Below are 18246 nucleotides of genomic sequence, written 5' to 3'. Positions count from 1 at the left end.
TAATTCTAAACCCTAAAACCCTAACAAAAAATCCCAAAACCTAACTGTAAAAAGCCCGTCCGCATTAAAACAATTTTTTTTTGCATATGTCAGCCGCGGACGTGCTGACTGAGCACGTCCGCCGCTGACAAAAGCGCAGACGAGCCAGTTCCTGTCAGCCAGGGACGTGCCCAGTCAGCACGTCCCCGGCTGACAAATGCCGAGCCGGAGTCAGTTCCTGTCAGCCCGGGGACGTGCCCAGTCAGCACGTCCCCGGCTGACAAATGCCGAGGCGAGTCAGTTTTAATCAGACGGGGACGTGCCCAGTCAGCACGTCCCCATCTGACACCTACTTTGCCCGAGGGGGTTTTCAGTCAGCCAGGGACGTGCCCAGTCAGCACGTCCTGGTCTGACATTTCTGTACAACACTGAATTTTTGCAGAGAACAATTTTTAGTTACGGGGCCGTGCACGGCCGCTATACAATTAGAAATAGACCATGTCAGAGCTGCATTTGACGGTTGTTTTTTTTAAATCCAAATAATCTGAGAAATTAGCCTGGAATATGTGAGAAAAACTATACAATAATCTGCGGACGAAAATTGAAGTCTCGATTACTGATCTGGGATATAGAGTGCGTCAGCAGCACCTTTATCTTCCCTTTTTGCATTTCTTCTCCTCTTCCTTTCCGATGGAGGTTCTTTTGCTTTTAGATCATTGCAGAAAGATCTTAATGACGCAGCCAGTTGACTGTTCCGATGAGCTGAAACAAGTCCAAGTCAGCTTATGGTATATGAACATCGAAAATAAACAAACAAACAAAAACAAAAACAAAAACGAGAGAGAGAGAGATATATATATATATATACTTAACAAATTGAATCAAGATGCACTCGACTTTATTTCCCTACACCAGAAATTCAAAACGTGCAGACATATGCCATATCAGAGCTTAAACAATGTGCTTCGGAATCCTTATCAGCAGCACTAATGACACTTGTTTTGTCAATGCAAGTATCACATGTAAGAGGATGACAAAATTGGGGTAAACTGAGAATATCAACGTATAATATGCTCCAATATAAATAACCTGGACTTGTAACGATGATCAATGACAAGACATGAGCCTGTTAATTGAGAAGAAGAATGCTTTTACCGTTTAAAACAATTCAGACTCTTTCTAGTCTTTTTTTTTTAGGAGACTTGCGAAAGCATGCAGCATGCAGCTAAACATTCTAAAACTGCAGGTGCACTGAAGTGCAATTAGGCATATCATTATTTTGAATAATCCAGAGACAGAAAACTCACTTCCAAAATTATGCCAGTCAACTCACCACAAAGTATGACATCTTCCATGTTTACAGATTTACGACCAGCATGCTGTGAGAATAGCTCAAGGTCCTTTGCCAACTGTTCTGCATTTCAGGAAATACTCCATTTTTAGTTCAAACTTCAACAACTGCAAGAAACCTTTTTGTCTGCAAAGGCTAAGGGTTGCATATGCAAGATGTGATCTTTAATCAATATTGGTGCTTTCAATTCAGGAATGTCAGACTAACTATCATACATCTTTCCCTCTCTGCAGGAACAAAATGCGAGCAGCGAGCAAAACTAGTTTTGTTATGGAAACTTGAAATTTGTAAATATTTTGATCCACTTAATATCCTAGTTTAAATTGGCTGAATACAGGGATGCAAATTCGCTGGTGTCGCATCATTTTAATACATTTCGCAGTGTCAAAAAACATTGTAGAAGATGAATTAGGGGAGAAGAAAATGGGGTTGATTAAGGAACAAGCTACAACACCAGATCTCATCCACTCTCATGGTCATCATATTGTTTTCCATAAAAAATTCATGCCAAGAGCAAAGCTGAAAGCTGGAATAGCTAGACATGAAATACAGATTTCATGTTTCATGGAAAAGCTGAAAAACTTAGAAACACATAAAAATCAAACCAAGATGGCCAACAATTAGATAGAGTTCAAGTCTACCTCTATCAGTTAATAAGCAGCGTAAGATGCAATTGTTGCAGAAAATTAGATGTTAAGAATATTATGCAGATTATAAGTTGGTGATCCTTGTCCTCCATCTGAAATGAACAGAATTATCCTAAACCTAATCTTCCAGACAGACCAATTGACCATGATGCAAAATTATCGAGAATCGGTCTTTGGGAGCTGCTACTTTTGTGGCCTAATACATTGAGCCTCCTTGCTCTTGCCTTTCATCATCTCCACACCCCAAAGATGAGCACATTCCCATACTGGATACATGCTGAACTAAATTGGTTATGGACCAAACTTTCAGTCAAGACGACTTCACATTTGAGATTATCTTGATTAAGTTGAAATAATCAAGTTGACTTAATCAAGATAATCTCAAAAGAAGATAAGTCAAGATGAAATAATGTGATTTTAGGAGCTCTATACAATGAACCACTTCCTGCTGAGACAGTTCCACAGCTCAATAGCCCATTCTGTGCAATCATAGACTGGAAATCCTCTACTATCAATTGTATTTGACTATACTCCAAATGGTAACCAAATGCAGAGAGAAAATACACAGAATTGCAGTAAGATGACTAGAATCAAACAGCCTAACAAAACCCAATAAAAATAGTTTCTTTCAAGCCCACCAGAAAAAGGAAAAAAAAATCAAGCACGCATTTTGGACGACGAATTTATCAAAGTTGCTCATTTCCATTATTCCTTTTTTTTGGGCCCTCCAAATAACAGGTAACCATATATAATTTTATTTAAAACTCTAATACAAGCTTAATACACAGAGAACCTTAGGGAGACAAATATTACCGGCATATTTGAAGGCTAGATCCGAAATACAAGCCATGATCGGTTGCGAAACTTCCATCCCATTCTTTTTGGCTGCTCAAAAAATTTCGAATATGAGATGATTTTACATAATATTATGCAATCAAGTATCCAAAAGCTAATTAAAATACCTTCGGCTTCAGCAATGGAGATAGTGCAGAGTCGAAATCGATCTCTTAAGATCTCATTGACTGCTTCTTCTTCATCTCTATCCATTTCGCTTTCATTTTCTCCGGCTCCTCTTTCCATTTTCGACCAATTCAGAAATTTCTTATCTAGGGTTGCTTTTTTTTTTTTTGGTTTGGGGTGGGAATTTTTTTTGGGGCCAAATTGGCCGGAATCAGCACAAAATGCGCGGGAAAAATGAAGGGAGCGCCACGTTTGAAGCAGCTTGGTTTGTTTGTGATGGGCCTAGGCCTTCTGGGCTTCAGTTCCCAACAGTGAACAAACTTTTCAATGGCCCGTAAGCAGCATGTTTAGTCAATCTACTCTTAAATTTTTGGACAAATTTTTTTTTTTAAATAATGGTTAATAAAACAAATGGTAGAAGTGTAAATAACAAAAAATTGAGTCCAAACAACATTTCTCTATAGGATAAAGTGATTAAATTTAAAATTTTTTTAAAAAACATACAATTTAAAGCATCAAAATTGAGCTTTTGTTAAAAGTGTTTTTTTACACCAAAAGCTCCACTCCTAATTTTATGGAATGATGTTTATCAAAGCGTTTCAAAAATACTTTTAACATCCAAAAATGCTTTTTAACTGAAAGCACCGCAACCCCAAACAGGTCCTAATTATTGTTACTAGTGATTCTAAGTAATGATACTCTCTATGTATACTAACGTCAAAATAATAATGTCAGCCCACATAAGATCAACTCTTTTGTAAATCGTCTTGGACATTATTCACGTCTCTTTTTTCCTACTCATTAATTTTTTCAAGGCCTCTCATCTCATGGTAGGTAAACAACAGAGAAATTGAGATTGAAACTGGCAACTTCAAAAAATCACAACTGATGCTTCACAAAATCAAGAACTTATCATGAGGTGGGTGGATTTAGGATATTGTGTTCAGTGAACGCATTGCATTGCATTGATGAGAATAGATCACATATCCTAGAAAAATCTGACGTTAACTCAATGGTAAAATCTTTTCGCGATTACTGATCTGTATCAGTGGAAGATCATGTAACTGAAGAAGCCTTGGCCAAGAAAACAGAAACGTCTACAGAATTTTGGGTATTGAATCATTAATATAGAGCTTGACAGCTACATTTTGACATGCTTCATTGAAGATCCCATAATATTGAAGATTCGCCAGTCTGTGGAGATCATTTACTTGTGCTGTTAGATAATCAATTCTTTGATTCTGCACCATGACTACAGTGCTTATTTCTGGATTTAGGGAGAAGATAGACATAGGAAATTCAGCACATCCAACCTATTTCCTGCAAATTTCATGATAGAGATCGTCAGATACAATTGTTAGCTCATCAAGTGCGGAAAGCAAAGAGAATCACAATAAAGAACGTCATTCAAGATAAACACTAATATTATATACACCCTAATACTTCTTAAAAAAGAGAGAGAGAGAGAGAATTTATACCATTTACTACTATTTATTTAGTCCTCAACTCCTGCAACAGGTAATGTTTCATTATATGGGAAGCTGATATTATTGCTTCTGTTGCAATATAAGAATCTTAATATGCTAAAGCTAAACTATCTGGAAAATTATATAGTTAAAGAAAGGACATGCCACTTTACTTCTCAACGACAAAATTATATGGTACTAAGCAATTGAAAGGACAAAATATACATCCCAACATGGTTATGCCATTTAGGAGCTTAAGAAGATATTGACTAGTTGTTTGAGGAAATTGTGCCTCCAGTGAACATCTTGGTGCTCAAACAAGGAAAAAATCAAAGAACTTTTGAATTGAATGCATTCTAAAGAAGTATTAGCCCATGTTTTTGTAGTCAATAGCCGAGAGATGGGAAAAACACATATAAGAAGAACGTGGGAAATTAGGCTCTAAAACTTGTGCACCAGTCCAGTATTTCCTGAGTCTAGCTGTTAAAAGTACATGGCTCCTGGACCAAATGACAGGCTTGAAAAAGCCACTTCCTCAGCTAGTGTACTTGATGAAGAGCACCAAGCTGTTGAAAGGACCAGTAGCGAAAATAAATCAACAAGACACCCTCGGTGGACCAAGCAAGAAACACTAATCCTCATTGAAGGGAAAAATATCGCAGAGAGTCAAGGAAGGAAGGGCCGCAGATCCAGCTCTATCTTTGTTACAGGTCAGCATGAACCCAAATGGGACTCTGTCTCATCGTACTGCAGATTGCATGGGGTGAACAGAGGGCCGGTCCAGTGCCGAAAGCGATGGAGCAATCTTGTTAGTGACTTCAAGAAAATAAGAACATGGGAGTCACAGGTAAAAGAAGAAGGTGAATCATTTTGGATGATGAGAAATGATTTGAGGCGGGAGAAGAAACTTCCAGGTCACTTTGATAGACAAGTCTATGCTGTCCTCAATGGAAACTCCTATCAAGCTGTAATGGGAATGAGTGTAGATGGAAGAGAGGCTGATGGGACATGTGTAGCAGATACTGAGGATGAGGACGAAGAGGATGTTAACAGGGGGATAGAAACGGGGGTAGTCTTTGATAGTGGTACTCATGCCAGACCAGAAACTCTAATTTCACATCTTGAGAAGTGCGCTCAGGGGAAAATTTTCAGGGGTCCAAACGTACAAGTTGCAAGAGAAAGTCCAAGAAGCAATTCCCCTACTCCAATGCCTCTATCAGGTTTGATACATGCTCAAGTATCCTTTCATCCAAGACTTCAGCAAGCAACCAACTTGGTTGATTGTTCAAAACTGCCGCCCACTTCCTTTTATTTATTATTCTACACCTTCAAAAGATATACAGTATAGGTTTGGTTAGCTCATTCAACTATATATGTCACTGTTAGACTTATCTTTCTCTAGAGCATGCTTATAAAGTTAAAATCTGATCTGCAAATTGAATCTCTCCGAGTAAATCTTCTGTTTTGCTTTCAATCACTGAGTGAGTCTTTACACGAAAATAGTTCTTTTCCCTTGAAACTGTTATGCTAACAATTGCCTCTTAAAGCAGAGAAGCATTGTCAACACTTTCATCAGGCATACTCCAACCAAGGTAAACCTAGATATCTTCATCCCATTATGTCATTTATTATTAACCACACGGAAGAGGGATGACATGCTTTATTTCTCCATATTCAAAAAATTCATGCTGTCACTATGAACTCGTAATATTAGTCAGAATTTGTATATCTAGTCTAGTTAATCAATGATGACAATTTTTCAGTTGTCTAGCATTTGTTTAACTAGCTTGTGACCCTTAGGTCCAGCAAAAGGAAAACAGCCAGGCCCACATTTCTGGACAAGAAGAGTCTCTCAGGAGGATGTGAAGAGAAGAAGACTATCCTTGGATAAATGTGAAGATTTCAACCTCAGTCAGCACTTGATCAAGGTTTTGGAAAGAAACAATCGTGTACTAAATGCACAACTGGAAACCCAAAGAATGAACTCACAGTTAGACAGAGAGCAGCAGAAGGCCCACACTGATATACTAAGTTCTGCTCTCAGTAAGATTTGCGATGCTTTTTCAAGAATTGCAGATAAGTTTTGACAAAGGAAGATAATACATGTTCTTTGCAGCACCAGTTTTTACCCCAGCATTCAACCTATGGATAGAGAATTTATTATCCTTGTGTAGTAGCAATTAGATTCCTTTACTTCCCTAACATATCAAAAGTTGCTCTAGCATTTTAATGGTATTTAATTCTCTGATGTAAAATCCTTGACTACCCAGGTCATTTCCCAGTAATGATTTGATTTTTTTTTTCCCATTAAACTGCCTTATGGTAGCATTCTGGGTCTTAATCGGAAAGCTCATACAAAGAGCACACATCAAAGTATGAATTCCATATTAGGTAGAGGTGGCAATTTGTCCCAAGTCCCAATGGGTTACCCATGCCCATGGGGACTTTGGGCGGGATGGGTATTGGATTTTGATATTGGGTTTAAAATGGGACAAATCCCAATTGTACCCATTAATTGATGGGAATACTTGGGAAATACTTGGGTACCCATTGGGCTCAAATAACAAGGGCTCTGTTTGGTTTAGCTATTTTTGGGGGGTATTTTTGAAATATTTTATTATAGCAGTGTATATGAAAAATTTTTACTATAATTTTTTTTTTGAAATATTTGATATACTAATATGGATGGGATGTTTTTTGAGTTATTGCATATTACTGTAAAATTGTATTTGAAAAACTTATTTTTTGAAAAAATAGCCAATCCAAACGGAGTCTTAGATTCAAAAATTATCTTTAACAATTTTTATAGCCATACTAGAGAATATAATCTAGTAGTTTTCCTAGTCATTATCCACAAGAATTTTCAACATTTCAGTCAATTTAGACCTGTCATTTTTGGACAATGATGATGATAAATATTCAACACCTTAAGTACCTTGGCCATCTTGATATATGTTGGAATATGACTGTATATCTATTTTTTCCTTTATTTGTTAATCCAATTTTTGATGGGAATCTTGAGTATAAAGCACTTGCATGTTTATTTAATAAAACTAAAAAAAATTTAATAAATCAAAAATATTAAAATTATATAAAAAATAAAAATGAATTAAAGGAAAAAAAATATGTAGAAAATAGATTTGGGTATTGGGCAGGATCAATCTAAACCCATCCCAAAGTGATCCCGCCCAAGTTAGTCCCAAAATACATATGGGTAAGGTTGGGCCCAAACCCATATGACTCGGTTCCATCACAAACCCAAGCAAATCCCGCCCATCCCGCCCATTTTGCCACCTCTAATATTAGGTCATTGTCACTTCGTCTTCATCTTCCTGCGGAAAATAACAAACCACGAAAGGGGAACCAGAATCAAGCATTATTTTGATGTCAAAAACCATACTAAAGAAAATGCAAACGTATATACAGCTTCAAATCACCAAGTGATGACATCTACATTCAATTATAGTCCAATGCTTTAACAAACAAAAATTGTTGAAGTTACAGTTGATACCTGATCATCAAATCTAATATACATGGTCTAGGAGGAAACAAAAAGAGACAAACAACATATGGAAATTAGAGCTCTAAAAAACTTCTGGGAGTCTCCTAATATCTAGCCGTTCAGAAGAGGAAGAAGGCAAAAATTCAGCTCTAACCTCTTGTTATGCACTAGGCAGGAACAGCCTCCACAAGCTTTGCAAAATAAAATTGTGTTGTAACTAAACCTCTCTTCCTTATTTTCCAGCCAACTTTCTGCAAAGCCCTCTCGACATCAGCCTCTGCATGTAGATATGCCCTTGTAGCCTTTGATGGTCCAGGGAACAATTCTCCAATTCTCTTCAACAGATCATAGTAAAATGTCTTGGGAGCAAAACTAAGAATCAACCGATTCTTGGCTAACGAAGCAAGATGAGCAATCATGGCGTCTGCCTTACTTTGTGGATAATGTATCAAAACATCTAAGCAGACTACCGTGTCATACTTGCCATCTAAGCTTTCTAAGTCCTTCACTTCAAATTTTGGCATAACTGGTGCGGGTGATACCTCATCTTTACCTTTCAACAGCTCTGCTTCCGCCTGTACCAACCATGGCTATCAAAGCTAAAATCTTATAGACCCCATACACTAGTATGGAGGTAAGAGTTTTACTTAATTAGACAATTGAAGATTATTCTTCCAAGTGTTAGCAAATAGGACTGCCTTTTTTTTTAAAAAAAAAAAAAAAGGGGGGGGGGGGACATTTTATCTGTACAGCGTCTTGTCGATTGGATAGTTTATAGTGAAATCTTTTGGGGTCTATAACTAAACCAAAGGACTACATGAGTAAACTATAGACAGGTGGCATTGTTGATTTAAGTTACTGTAGCCAGTAATAGGGAACATCGGATAGAGAGAAGAGACTAGAGAGGAAAATATACATATTCTATAATTATATAAAAAAGAATCATGATTAGCACAAGGCACAATTTTAGGACTTAGGGATGTGTATTTACCCTATTCCGGACCCCTTTTTCTTTCATTCTTTTCCACTCTTTTTAATTGGTTATAAAAATTTCAGCATTTCATCAAGATGACTACTCATTGTTAGCATTTTAAGCAGCTAATTATCGCCAAAGAACGCATTTTTACTGAATTTTTACGAAAAAACTGGAAAAAGAAATTGTAAAGCATGCCCCCAAGAAATAGGGGAAAAAATAGTAGTTGCTTTAGCTGATCAATGCAATTAACCAATTAGCAAGATGATTAGCAGTAAGGCTCGCCTGCTTCTGAGCTTCAGCAACCATAGCAGCCGAAATATCGCTAGCCAAAACAACGGCCCCTTCCTTCGCCAAGGGAATAGCCAGCGACCCGGTCCCACATCCGGCATCACAAACAGTAACTCCCCGCAAAGACCCTTCATCCTTCAACATTTTCAAAGCATTTTCCACTGTTTTGGAATGCCCAATTCGAATATCCAATTGAACCTTAGTCACATCGTCCGTATCCCCATAAATCTTCTTCCACCTCTGAAACCCATTATTGTTAAAGTACTCCTTAACCACCTCCTTATCCCCACCGCCAACCTCCTCCGCCTGCATTCTCCGCCGCCGTTCCGGGTCAGCCAGAGAGAGCACCGCAGCAAGTGCTGCCACTGACCCGCCACCAATGACGGCGACTGTGGTTCCGTCTAAGGTAGGAGCCATCGAGACAACGTCGGTTGCCGTGGATAGTGGCGGAATGGCAGCAAATGTGAAGGATTTTCGGTGAGGTTTGGTGGGGTTTAGGGTGGGGTTCGGGGTGAAAGAGACAGGGGAGAAAAGGGCTGAGGAGAAAGCCATTTTAGGGGTCAGTATCAAGTTGGCCGCCGGCCGGAGATAGAGTCCAGTGTGCTAGTTAAAAGGTGAAGCTGTCTCGTTGGTGATGATGACGATGACGATAATGTAATCTGAAACGGATATGATTTGGCGCCAGTCGTTCTGGTGGGTCCCCTTCTTTTGTATCGGAGGCGGATGGCTCCTTTTGCCACTTTCTCGATTTAATGAATGGAAAATCGTTTTACATTTTTCAAACATTGCTACGTTTTTCATTAATATCTTTTTTAATTACCTTCTTATCTCATATATATTAAATCGTTATAGTAATTTTTTTCTAAAATATTCAAAAAATTCAATCCAACAAGGCCTAACTTTTTCGTTTCTTATTTTGAAAAATATAATTTTACGTCCCTTATAAATTTATAAGGGTCAAATTTAATTCCTATCTAGATTTCTAACTAATTTTTTATTGGAATCCATCACATGCCTGTACGTGATTATTTTTAAAGGTAAAATTGTTACATCAAATTCTACATAATCCGATCCATAGTCTCTCATATGTCACAAAATAAATTATTCTGTTTCTCATGTTTCACAAAATGGATTTTTTCATCCCTTGTTAATCTTGTGTGTGAATAGTTTTTTTTTAAAATATGTATATATCTATTTAATTTCACCTGAATATTACGAATAGCATATAATATATCTTTATTTGATTTCACCTAAACAGACTAATTGTAATTATACGCATGTTATTCAATTAATATATATATATATATGTGTGTGTGTGTGGGTTTAAAATTAACAATTTTTTTTTAAACTCATGTATATATTTATTTGATTTCATTGACAGGTGCCGAACCTGTGCAATAATAAATACCTACTCGAGAAAAATACAGATTTTGTATATAGCGGTGAGTAGGGTCGAATCCACAGGGACTGGGGATAATTCGTTTCTTCTAGAATTCAAAGTATAGGGGGTTTTGGATTAAATGCTAACTAAATAAATTAACTGCAGAAAATAATTGATTAAGAGAAATAATTAAGGGAAAACTCTAGCCAAGGGTACACTTCAGAAATGGTTCAGGCACTGATCATTGATTCACAGATAATTCCACATTTATTAATAGATTAGTTATAGTTGTCATGCACGCGATAAACAACCAACATTTCCTTAATTTCTCGATAGTTAAGGTACGACCGTTAACTATTTCTCTAACCCAAAAACAACCCTAGGTACGACCGTAGGATTTAATTTCTAGATTGCATTAATAATTAGAAAGACCCAATCCTAACTAACAAACACGCTACGAGGGTTTGTTTAAACTAGATCGTATGCTCCCCTGACATAAATCCAATTACGCCAGTTGCTACTAAGATAGAGATAACGAACAATTACGGATTCAATTACCTCTATTTAGCAAAATAGCCTATATGAATAATTAATTATTGCGCACTAATCAATCATACACAAGAACTATAACAGTTAAAAGCAAGAAACATATGAATACCAATAAATGGAGGAAACAATTAAAATAAATTCGATCTCACAGTAATTGTTGAACCAAATCTTCAGTTGTCCCCTTGACTAGAATTGAGAGGTTAGTCATCCATTAATGGAGAACAACCATGCGAAAAAGCTAAGAAAAGAAAACTAAAACTATGCTAAAAGCCTAAACTAAAACTATTGATTCCTCCCCACCTCTCGTACGTTTTCCCCTTTTTAAAGCCAAAAGGAAGTCTAATGCTATCTCTAGTGGTCCCCACACCAAATTCAAAGTCTTGTACGTTTCTTTTCCTAGAGCCCAAATGACTCATGCTTCTTATCCGTGGTCCCCGCACATGTGGACAAAGCCTCCAAAGTACTTGTTGTTCCAAGTCTCTCTACGTTGCTTTCTTTGAAAAGCCCAAAGCTTGTGGTCCTCACCAATTCAAGGACCCAAAGGTTGAAACCCTTAGAAGTCTGCATTTTTCTATACAAGTCCCTCCTTTTTGGTAATTTTCTGCTTCACTCCTGAAATTGGTTCCAAATACCAAATATGAGTAAATATCAGCAATTAACACAATATTTGTCAGGGATAGAAGGGGAAATCAATAATAAATTTACTAACAAATTATACCCTATCAATTCCCCCCACATCTGAATCATGCTTGCCCTCAAGTATGGGGAAAGTATACAGACACCAAAATTTGATAATGGTCATTGTTCTATCTACCAAATTGCCAAGATACCAAGAAAAATAATCAAGCATCAATGGTCAAGATCCAAGAAACATCACTCCGGTTAGCTTTTAAACCACAAACTCCTCCAATTTCAGGTTAACTAATCTAAGAAAAAGGAATGACGCATAACATTTATCAGCAAATGGTCCAACTATTAACTAAAATCTCAACATTAAATCCATAATTCGGCAAGCTGACTTTTATTACACACTAACACAACCTTCACTTTTTTTTTCTACTTTTCTCTCTTTTTTTTTTTTTTTTTTGAATCTTCTTTCTTCAATAGTAACAAAAGACTTAGTCGCTAGCCATTTGAGCCTTTTGACGCGAACTCCAACATTGGCCAGATGAAGGAGCCCGGTTACTCAGCTTCTATCGCCACGTGACCACGTACTCATAGCAATTACTACTTTTTGACACGAGAATCGACACTTTTAGGTGCAGATCTCCGGTTACTCAGTAGTAACTAATAGCGGAGTACAGTCAAATTTATTTATAGTTAAAAATCACAAAAACTCAATATAACACAAGAACCAAAAAGAAAACTTGCATCAGCTAGCCTCATTTTCAAACATGGAGAACTAAAGTTAATAACCGGACCGATTCACATGAAAATGCCAATAATCATTCCCTATGCCTAGGAAAGTTAACCAAAAATTATAAGAGTAAAACAATCATCGATATTCACCAAAGAGATATTTTTGGATTCAACCACATTAACTTGATACCCTTTTATTATTAAAATTGGCAATAGTAGAAATAGATGCAATAATCCAACATCAAACCTTGGCATGCACTTACGAGCTAATCACTAAAAAGAAGAAAAAGAAAATGAACGAAAACACCAAAAATCACAACTGCTCCCCCCACACCTAAATCCTACATTGTCCTCAATGGAGGTAATAAAGTAATGAAAGTGAAGAGAACAATGAAACTTCCCTGTTGAACAGCTAAGGGATAGGAGGGAACAATGGAGGGGAGCCGAGTTCTGAGACATCCTTGCCACTTGGCGGGTGATGTTCGTCATTCGCTCTTCTACGTTGTGAACCTGTTGTCGCGCCCCATTTTTTGATAAATAAATAAATGGTTTAAAAATGTATTTTTTGATTCAATTTGTGATTGGAAAATGAATTGTGATTTAAAAGAAAAATGGGTCTAAATGGGGGTTTGAGAATGCGACGATTTGACCCAAAATTATAGTTTAAAAAGGGTTTTTAAAACTAAATACGGAGTCGCCACTTGGTAATGAGTTAAGGTGTACCAAGTCACCTAAAAAATGTATTTTTTTTTTAAAAAAAATAGGAAAAAGTAGTGAGAAACCCTTTTTAAACGACTCCTAGTCTACGTAAACCAAAGAAAAAGGTTCGGGAGTCACATTTGACAAAGGGGAAGGCAAGGATAAAATCCAAGGCACCCCTTTGACCTAGCCAAGGCTAGTTGCATGATTTAATCAAAGATTTTCTTGTTTTAACCAAAGAATTTATTACATTTGGATGCACTACATGAATGCAAACCCTAGACCTAGGGGTATTGGGGAAATTTCTCTTCAAAGGTTGAGTGGTACCAATCACATTAATTGTGAAGCCCAATAACGATCCTTTGAAGAAGTCACGAATAATGCGAGTGGGATGCAAATGAATGGAATGCATGTATGCAATGTGAGGACATGAGTTTGAAAAAGTAATAATAAACAATAAAAATGTAAAGGAAAATGTGCACGTGAGTGGGCAAGGTACGGTATGTGAAATGATAATATGAAGTGCATGTGTGCAAGTGATGATAAGAGTGTTCGTGTGCAAGTGAAGAAACACAAAGGTGCTCGTGTGCAAAATGGGAGGAAAAATGAAAGTGTGATGAGGGTATAAAATGGTAGAGTGGATTTAAAAATGCATGAGCCTAGGGAATTCGTGCATATTGGGTACGGGGAGACCTAAATCGTGACTCAATTTGCCCTTTTATAGAGGGAATACAAGCGTGCTAAGGCTTATAAAAAGCCACACTCGTCTATATCCCATATTTAAGGGGATTCTCAAGCAAATGAACCCTTATAAACTAGCATGAAATGCAAAACCTAAATTGAGAGGGAAGGGATTAGAGGGGCATGCGAAATGATAAAACTAAGAAAAATGCATGACATGTAATGAACATGCAAACATGTACTAACGAGGGGAAATTCCTAAGAGTCTAGCATTGGACTAGCCCATTCTATGAATTCCGACTAGCGTTGGACTAGTGGAAACGTTCATTCATTCATCACATTCTTTCATGGCCATGGAAAGCGAGTAGACATGCCAAACACTCGTAAGCACATAGTTCATAACACTTAGCATGCTCGACTAGATGCAAGGCCCTAATAAAGCAAATTAACACGTAACAACTAAGCATGCAAGACACATAAGACAATTAAAGCCCTAACTATTACATTTGCTAGCTAGGCATACGTCTTCGATAGGTCTTCATTGAATGCTCCTCCAAGCCCTATCTATTACAAGCCAAGAGGTGTACACATACCCCATAAAGAATAACTTAAGTAAAAAGCGAAAGTAAATGACATAAATAAAAGGAATCAAGGAAAGGCTAAGAAAGCAAAGTAGACATGCATATTCACATAACACATAGGAGCACGCAGGGTCAAATGAAGTGCAAATGAGGGATAGAGTGTACCTCCCTTGAGTTGACGCCCTAATGAGGTGAAGTTATTAATTTACCCTCCAAAATAATAAAAAGGTCAAGGTACCACTTAAATTATCAAATAAATCAAAGAAAATGGAAACCGACGTCAAATTGAATTACTCGAAGCATTCCAAGGAAAGTAAACTACTCGTACTTAACCAATTAAGACAAACAAAGACCCCATTGAAAGAATTAAAGAGGTCTAAAGGGCCAATTTATTATTATTATAAACACTAAGGGACTAAAAACATAAAATAAAATTAAGAATCTAAGGTGAAACTTACCAAATCAAACTAGAAAATTCACAAAAGGTAAACGAGGAGCAATTTACTAGTAGCTAAACAACCAAATGCCAAAGAATAAAAAAAAATCAAATTAACTACAAGTCTAGGAAAAAGAAATTATTAGACCCTTCAAATTCATTCTACAACTCTTTAAGTATCTACCCAAAATAAATCAAGATGAATTAAAGAGGGAATGGCATGTTAGGAGGACAAAATTAATTAAGTTTTCCAATTAATTGGGCCATGGATGCATTAGATAGAAGTCAAGGGGTGGGAGTGCAATTTTAGAAAATTTCCATGCAAGTTCATGCAATCTACGTGAAGAACAACATGAGAAACAACATTCTGCAGCAGAAATTTCTGCTGAAAGCTTTCGGCAACCCAGCATTTTACAAAGACAGCCTTCGAACATAGCCAAATCCAAACACAACTATCACACAATTCTCTCACTTTGCATCATGAAGCTTGTAGGCTTAAACACCCAAAATCGGACAACAAGCATGCAAAAATTTGAACAGCTCAAGCAGCCTCATGCAAAGTTTTACAAATTTTTCTGCAACATCTCTTGTCAAACCATTAGCAACTCGAAACTTCAACAAGAGAAACAGCACACACAACTTGCTTTTAAGTTAAGGTCTCAAACCCAAATGTGAAGGCTTTGAACTAAGCGTCTAACTACACAATCACCATCATCTAAACAGGAGGAGCATTTAGAAAAATCTCATGCAAAAAGTCTGGAAAAGCTTTTGATGACAAGAAAACTGCTGCAACCCTCCAGCCGCAGCCCTCTATTCATTTCAGCATGTCAAACAGGTTTATTCATACCAAAATTCAACCTATCCGTCATCAACTAAACATACAACTTCATTGCATGATTGAATCAAAAAGATGGAGCTGATCAAGGATAGAATGAAGACCAAAACAGCAAAAGAAGAAAGAGTGCAGCAAGCTTTTTTTTTCAATTTGCTTCCTAAGCTTTCCAAGTTTGCTGCAATTTCCAGCCGCAGCTTTCTATTCATGCGAACCAGATTTTTGATTCAAATGCACAACCTTGATCAAATACTTTTTAGCCCAGCATCACGACTCTAAACCCAGCAACAAACTATCGAGTGACCACAATTCAAATGACCAGAGAAACTTGGGAAGACATCATACAAGATTCTGGAAAATGCATGCAGAAAAAGAGAAACAAAAACTCTCTTATCATCTCATCAACATAGGCTGAATACCAGAATTTTGGCTTGGGCATGCATATGGTGTATGAACTGAGCAACAAACCACATCATTACCATCATCCAAGCAGGCAGAAAACTTAGAAGGAAAAAACATGCAAGTTCTATGCAATAGCCATGAAACAAGTTTCTGCAATTACTTCACATACTCTAGCAACCGAAGACTGCTGCACTTTCTTCTCAAGCTCAAGCTTCTTAATCACAACCGTGATCAAATTTTCCAAACCAACCAATTTCATTCAGACCCAACAAACAGAAAACTTAGCAACTTTATTCAGACAAACAGAAAAAATAGCAACTTCATTCAAACAGAAAAATTAGCAAAACATCAAAGGTTTGAAACTTCAGCAAACAAATCTTTTGAGCTTAGGCAGTTCGCATGGAAGCTGCACTCAAGCATTTCGAATCACAAACCCATGCTCAAAATCCTGTTAAGCTTCTCATGCATACAAACTACAACTTTCGGTCAAGGCTGGAATTACTATCTAACAAAAACAGCAAAAGTTTGGAACCGCAATGGAAGAAAATAGCAAGACACAACCGTAAATTTCTGGTGCAGCAAAATGAATATGCATTTTCCAGCAGGTACTTGGTTGGTCTTAAATCCGAATTTACCTCGGTTAAATCATTGTGTTAAGTACCCAAAACTAACATGCAAGGCTACTTAATGAAATTACTATCATTTCTAGTTCAGATCAAGTTCGGACAGCAACTATAAACATCCACAAATCCAGAAATTCATTCGGCTATTCTCGGATGATCTTGCATGCAGCAGATTTTTTTTTGTTCATTTTTATTTCTTGCTTAACCGAGCTAATGAGCTGCATGCAAAGCTTAATCATCTTGTCTTAAGTTAGTTAATCACATTTATAAGCTCAGATTGCCTCAGGGAAACAAAATTAAAGCTGCATTATTCAAGTCAAGCTCTCGGCTGTCCCAAATTCTTATGCATAACAGATTTCTTTTTCTTCAAATCATCAAGTTTTCACTCGGCTAAATCACTAGATTATGCACTCAAAACCAACATGCATACCTAATAAATGGAATTGTTATCCATTCTAGTCCAAAACAGAGTCAAACACCAGCAACGTTCATAAAAAAAAAAATCCAGAACCTGTTCAGCTAATTTTCGGACAACTTGCATGCAGCAGATTTTGTTTTCCCTTCAAATTCTGGCTTAAACACAGCTAATAAATCCCATACAAGTTTAATCATCCATCTACTAATTAGCTAATCATACAACTAAGCTCAGATCATCACAACTTAGCAAATTAAAACTGAGATTACCATCTCAAGCTCTCGGACAGTACCAATTTTTTTCAATCAAATTTCTGGTAACTTAATCCTTTATCCAAACATACAACCCTCACATGCATGCCTCCAACAGCCTCAACTACCCAAAATCAACTAGTTCAAGTCTATATATTACCTCAACCTGGAGTTTACACACACGGCTGGCAGTAGAAATGGTTTTCCTCCCTTCAACAGCCCAGAAATTACAGACCGCTATCTCTCTCTCTTTCCCTTGCTCTGGCTTGCGGCTGGATGAAAGAAATTTGGTCTCAAGCTCTTCACCAGCTCACGGATGGAAGGCAGAATGGGTCGCAAGTCACTCTCTTCCCTCTCTAAGTTACGGATAGGAAGAAAAGAAACAAGAAGCTCGGCTCCCTCTTGCTCACTCTTGTCGATGGAACCGAGGCTACAGCTCTCACTCCCTCCTGCTCTCGGTCCAAAGCAGAAACTCAAAAAATGTGTAGTGGAGTTTGGGTGCTTAGTGGTTGATATCAAGATGAATCGCGGATGGAGGAGGTTGAGTGTTTTTTAGGGGAAAGGAAATGTGATCCGGCAGAAATGGAATTGTGATTTTTTGATTTTTTTTTTTTTAAATTAATTAAATAAAACTGATAATAACAACAAAAACAACAAAAAAAAAATAATTTAATTAACATTGGATAGAAACTAAATAAACTAAAATCAACAAAGCACAATTTTCCATTTTTCATCAATTTCCTCTTTTTTTCTTTTTTTTTTCACAAATTTTACGTTAAAACTTAAAACTAAAACTAAAACTAAAACGTGAACAAAATTAATATGACAAATAATTAGCAAATAAAAGACAAATAAAAAAGGTAACAAC

General features: G+C 37.0%; 3 protein-coding genes across 5 annotated transcripts; 1 reads left to right on the top strand and 2 right to left on the bottom strand.

Moving 5' to 3' along the window:
* Positions 1–464: 464 nt before the first annotated feature.
* Positions 465–3113, bottom strand: LOC113707678 (protein MHF1 homolog). Its single transcript, XM_027229960.2, has 4 exons — positions 2940–3113; positions 2791–2862; positions 1313–1393; positions 465–741 (listed from the first exon to the last, which is right to left on the bottom strand). Exons 1-4 carry the CDS (start codon positions 3055–3057, stop codon positions 593–595), a joined length of 420 nt encoding a protein of 139 aa, XP_027085761.1. The 5' UTR covers positions 3058–3113; the 3' UTR covers positions 465–592.
* An 847-nt stretch (positions 3114–3960) lies between these two features.
* Positions 3961–9871, bottom strand: LOC113708886 (magnesium protoporphyrin IX methyltransferase, chloroplastic). 3 transcript variants are annotated; one of them, XM_027231578.2, is made up of 3 exons: positions 9164–9871; positions 8060–8480; positions 3961–4257 (listed from the first exon to the last, which is right to left on the bottom strand). In XM_027231578.2, the coding sequence occupies exons 1-2, from the start codon at positions 9719–9721 to the stop codon at positions 8073–8075; spliced, it is 966 nt and encodes a 321-aa protein (XP_027087379.1). In that variant the 5' UTR covers positions 9722–9871; the 3' UTR covers positions 3961–4257; positions 8060–8072. The 3 variants fall into 3 exon arrangements, with proteins under 3 accessions (XP_027087379.1, XP_027087378.1, XP_027087377.1); XM_027231577.2 differs by lacking the exon at positions 3961–4257 and adding an exon at positions 7689–7735; XM_027231576.2 differs by lacking the exon at positions 3961–4257 and having other exon boundaries at positions 7825–8480; positions 9164–9870.
* LOC113709050 (trihelix transcription factor ASR3-like) lies at positions 4897–6490 on the top strand. Its single transcript, XM_072065747.1, has 2 exons — positions 4897–5623; positions 6204–6490. The coding sequence occupies exons 1-2, from the start codon at positions 4897–4899 to the stop codon at positions 6488–6490; spliced, it is 1014 nt and encodes a 337-aa protein (XP_071921848.1).
* Positions 9872–18246: the final 8375 nt, after the last annotated feature.

Source organism: Coffea arabica, chromosome 9e, assembly GCF_036785885.1.
Source record: "Coffea arabica cultivar ET-39 chromosome 9e, Coffea Arabica ET-39 HiFi, whole genome shotgun sequence".
Classification (NCBI taxonomy): domain Eukaryota; kingdom Viridiplantae; phylum Streptophyta; class Magnoliopsida; order Gentianales; family Rubiaceae; genus Coffea; species Coffea arabica.
The sequence above is the reverse complement of the archived record's forward strand: the minus strand, read 5'-3'. Positions and strand labels throughout refer to the sequence as shown.

What these genes read in the sequence shown, in the direction of transcription:
- LOC113707678 (XM_027229960.2), bottom strand. Translation starts at nt 3,057, where the DNA reads ATGGAAAGAGGAGCCGGAGAAAATGAAAGCGAAATGGATAGAGATGAA. An exon ending in TCTAGCCTTCAAATATGCCG is followed by an intron (nt 1,394 to 2,790) that starts GTAATATTTGTC and finishes CCTGAAATGCAG; the next exon opens with AACAGTTGGCAAAGGACCTT. An exon ending in GGAAGATGTCATACTTTGTG is followed by an intron (nt 742 to 1,312) that starts GTGAGTTGACTG and finishes GACTTGTTTCAG; the next exon opens with CTCATCGGAACAGTCAACTG.
- LOC113709050 (XM_072065747.1), top strand. Translation starts at nt 4,897, where the DNA reads ATGGCTCCTGGACCAAATGACAGGCTTGAAAAAGCCACTTCCTCAGCT. An exon ending in TACTCCAATGCCTCTATCAG is followed by an intron (nt 5,624 to 6,203) that starts GTTTGATACATG and finishes TGTGACCCTTAG; the next exon opens with GTCCAGCAAAAGGAAAACAG.
- LOC113708886 (XM_027231578.2), bottom strand. Translation starts at nt 9,721, where the DNA reads ATGGCTTTCTCCTCAGCCCTTTTCTCCCCTGTCTCTTTCACCCCGAAC. An exon ending in TTGCTGAAGCTCAGAAGCAG is followed by an intron (nt 8,481 to 9,163) that starts GCGAGCCTTACT and finishes TGGTTGGTACAG; the next exon opens with GCGGAAGCAGAGCTGTTGAA.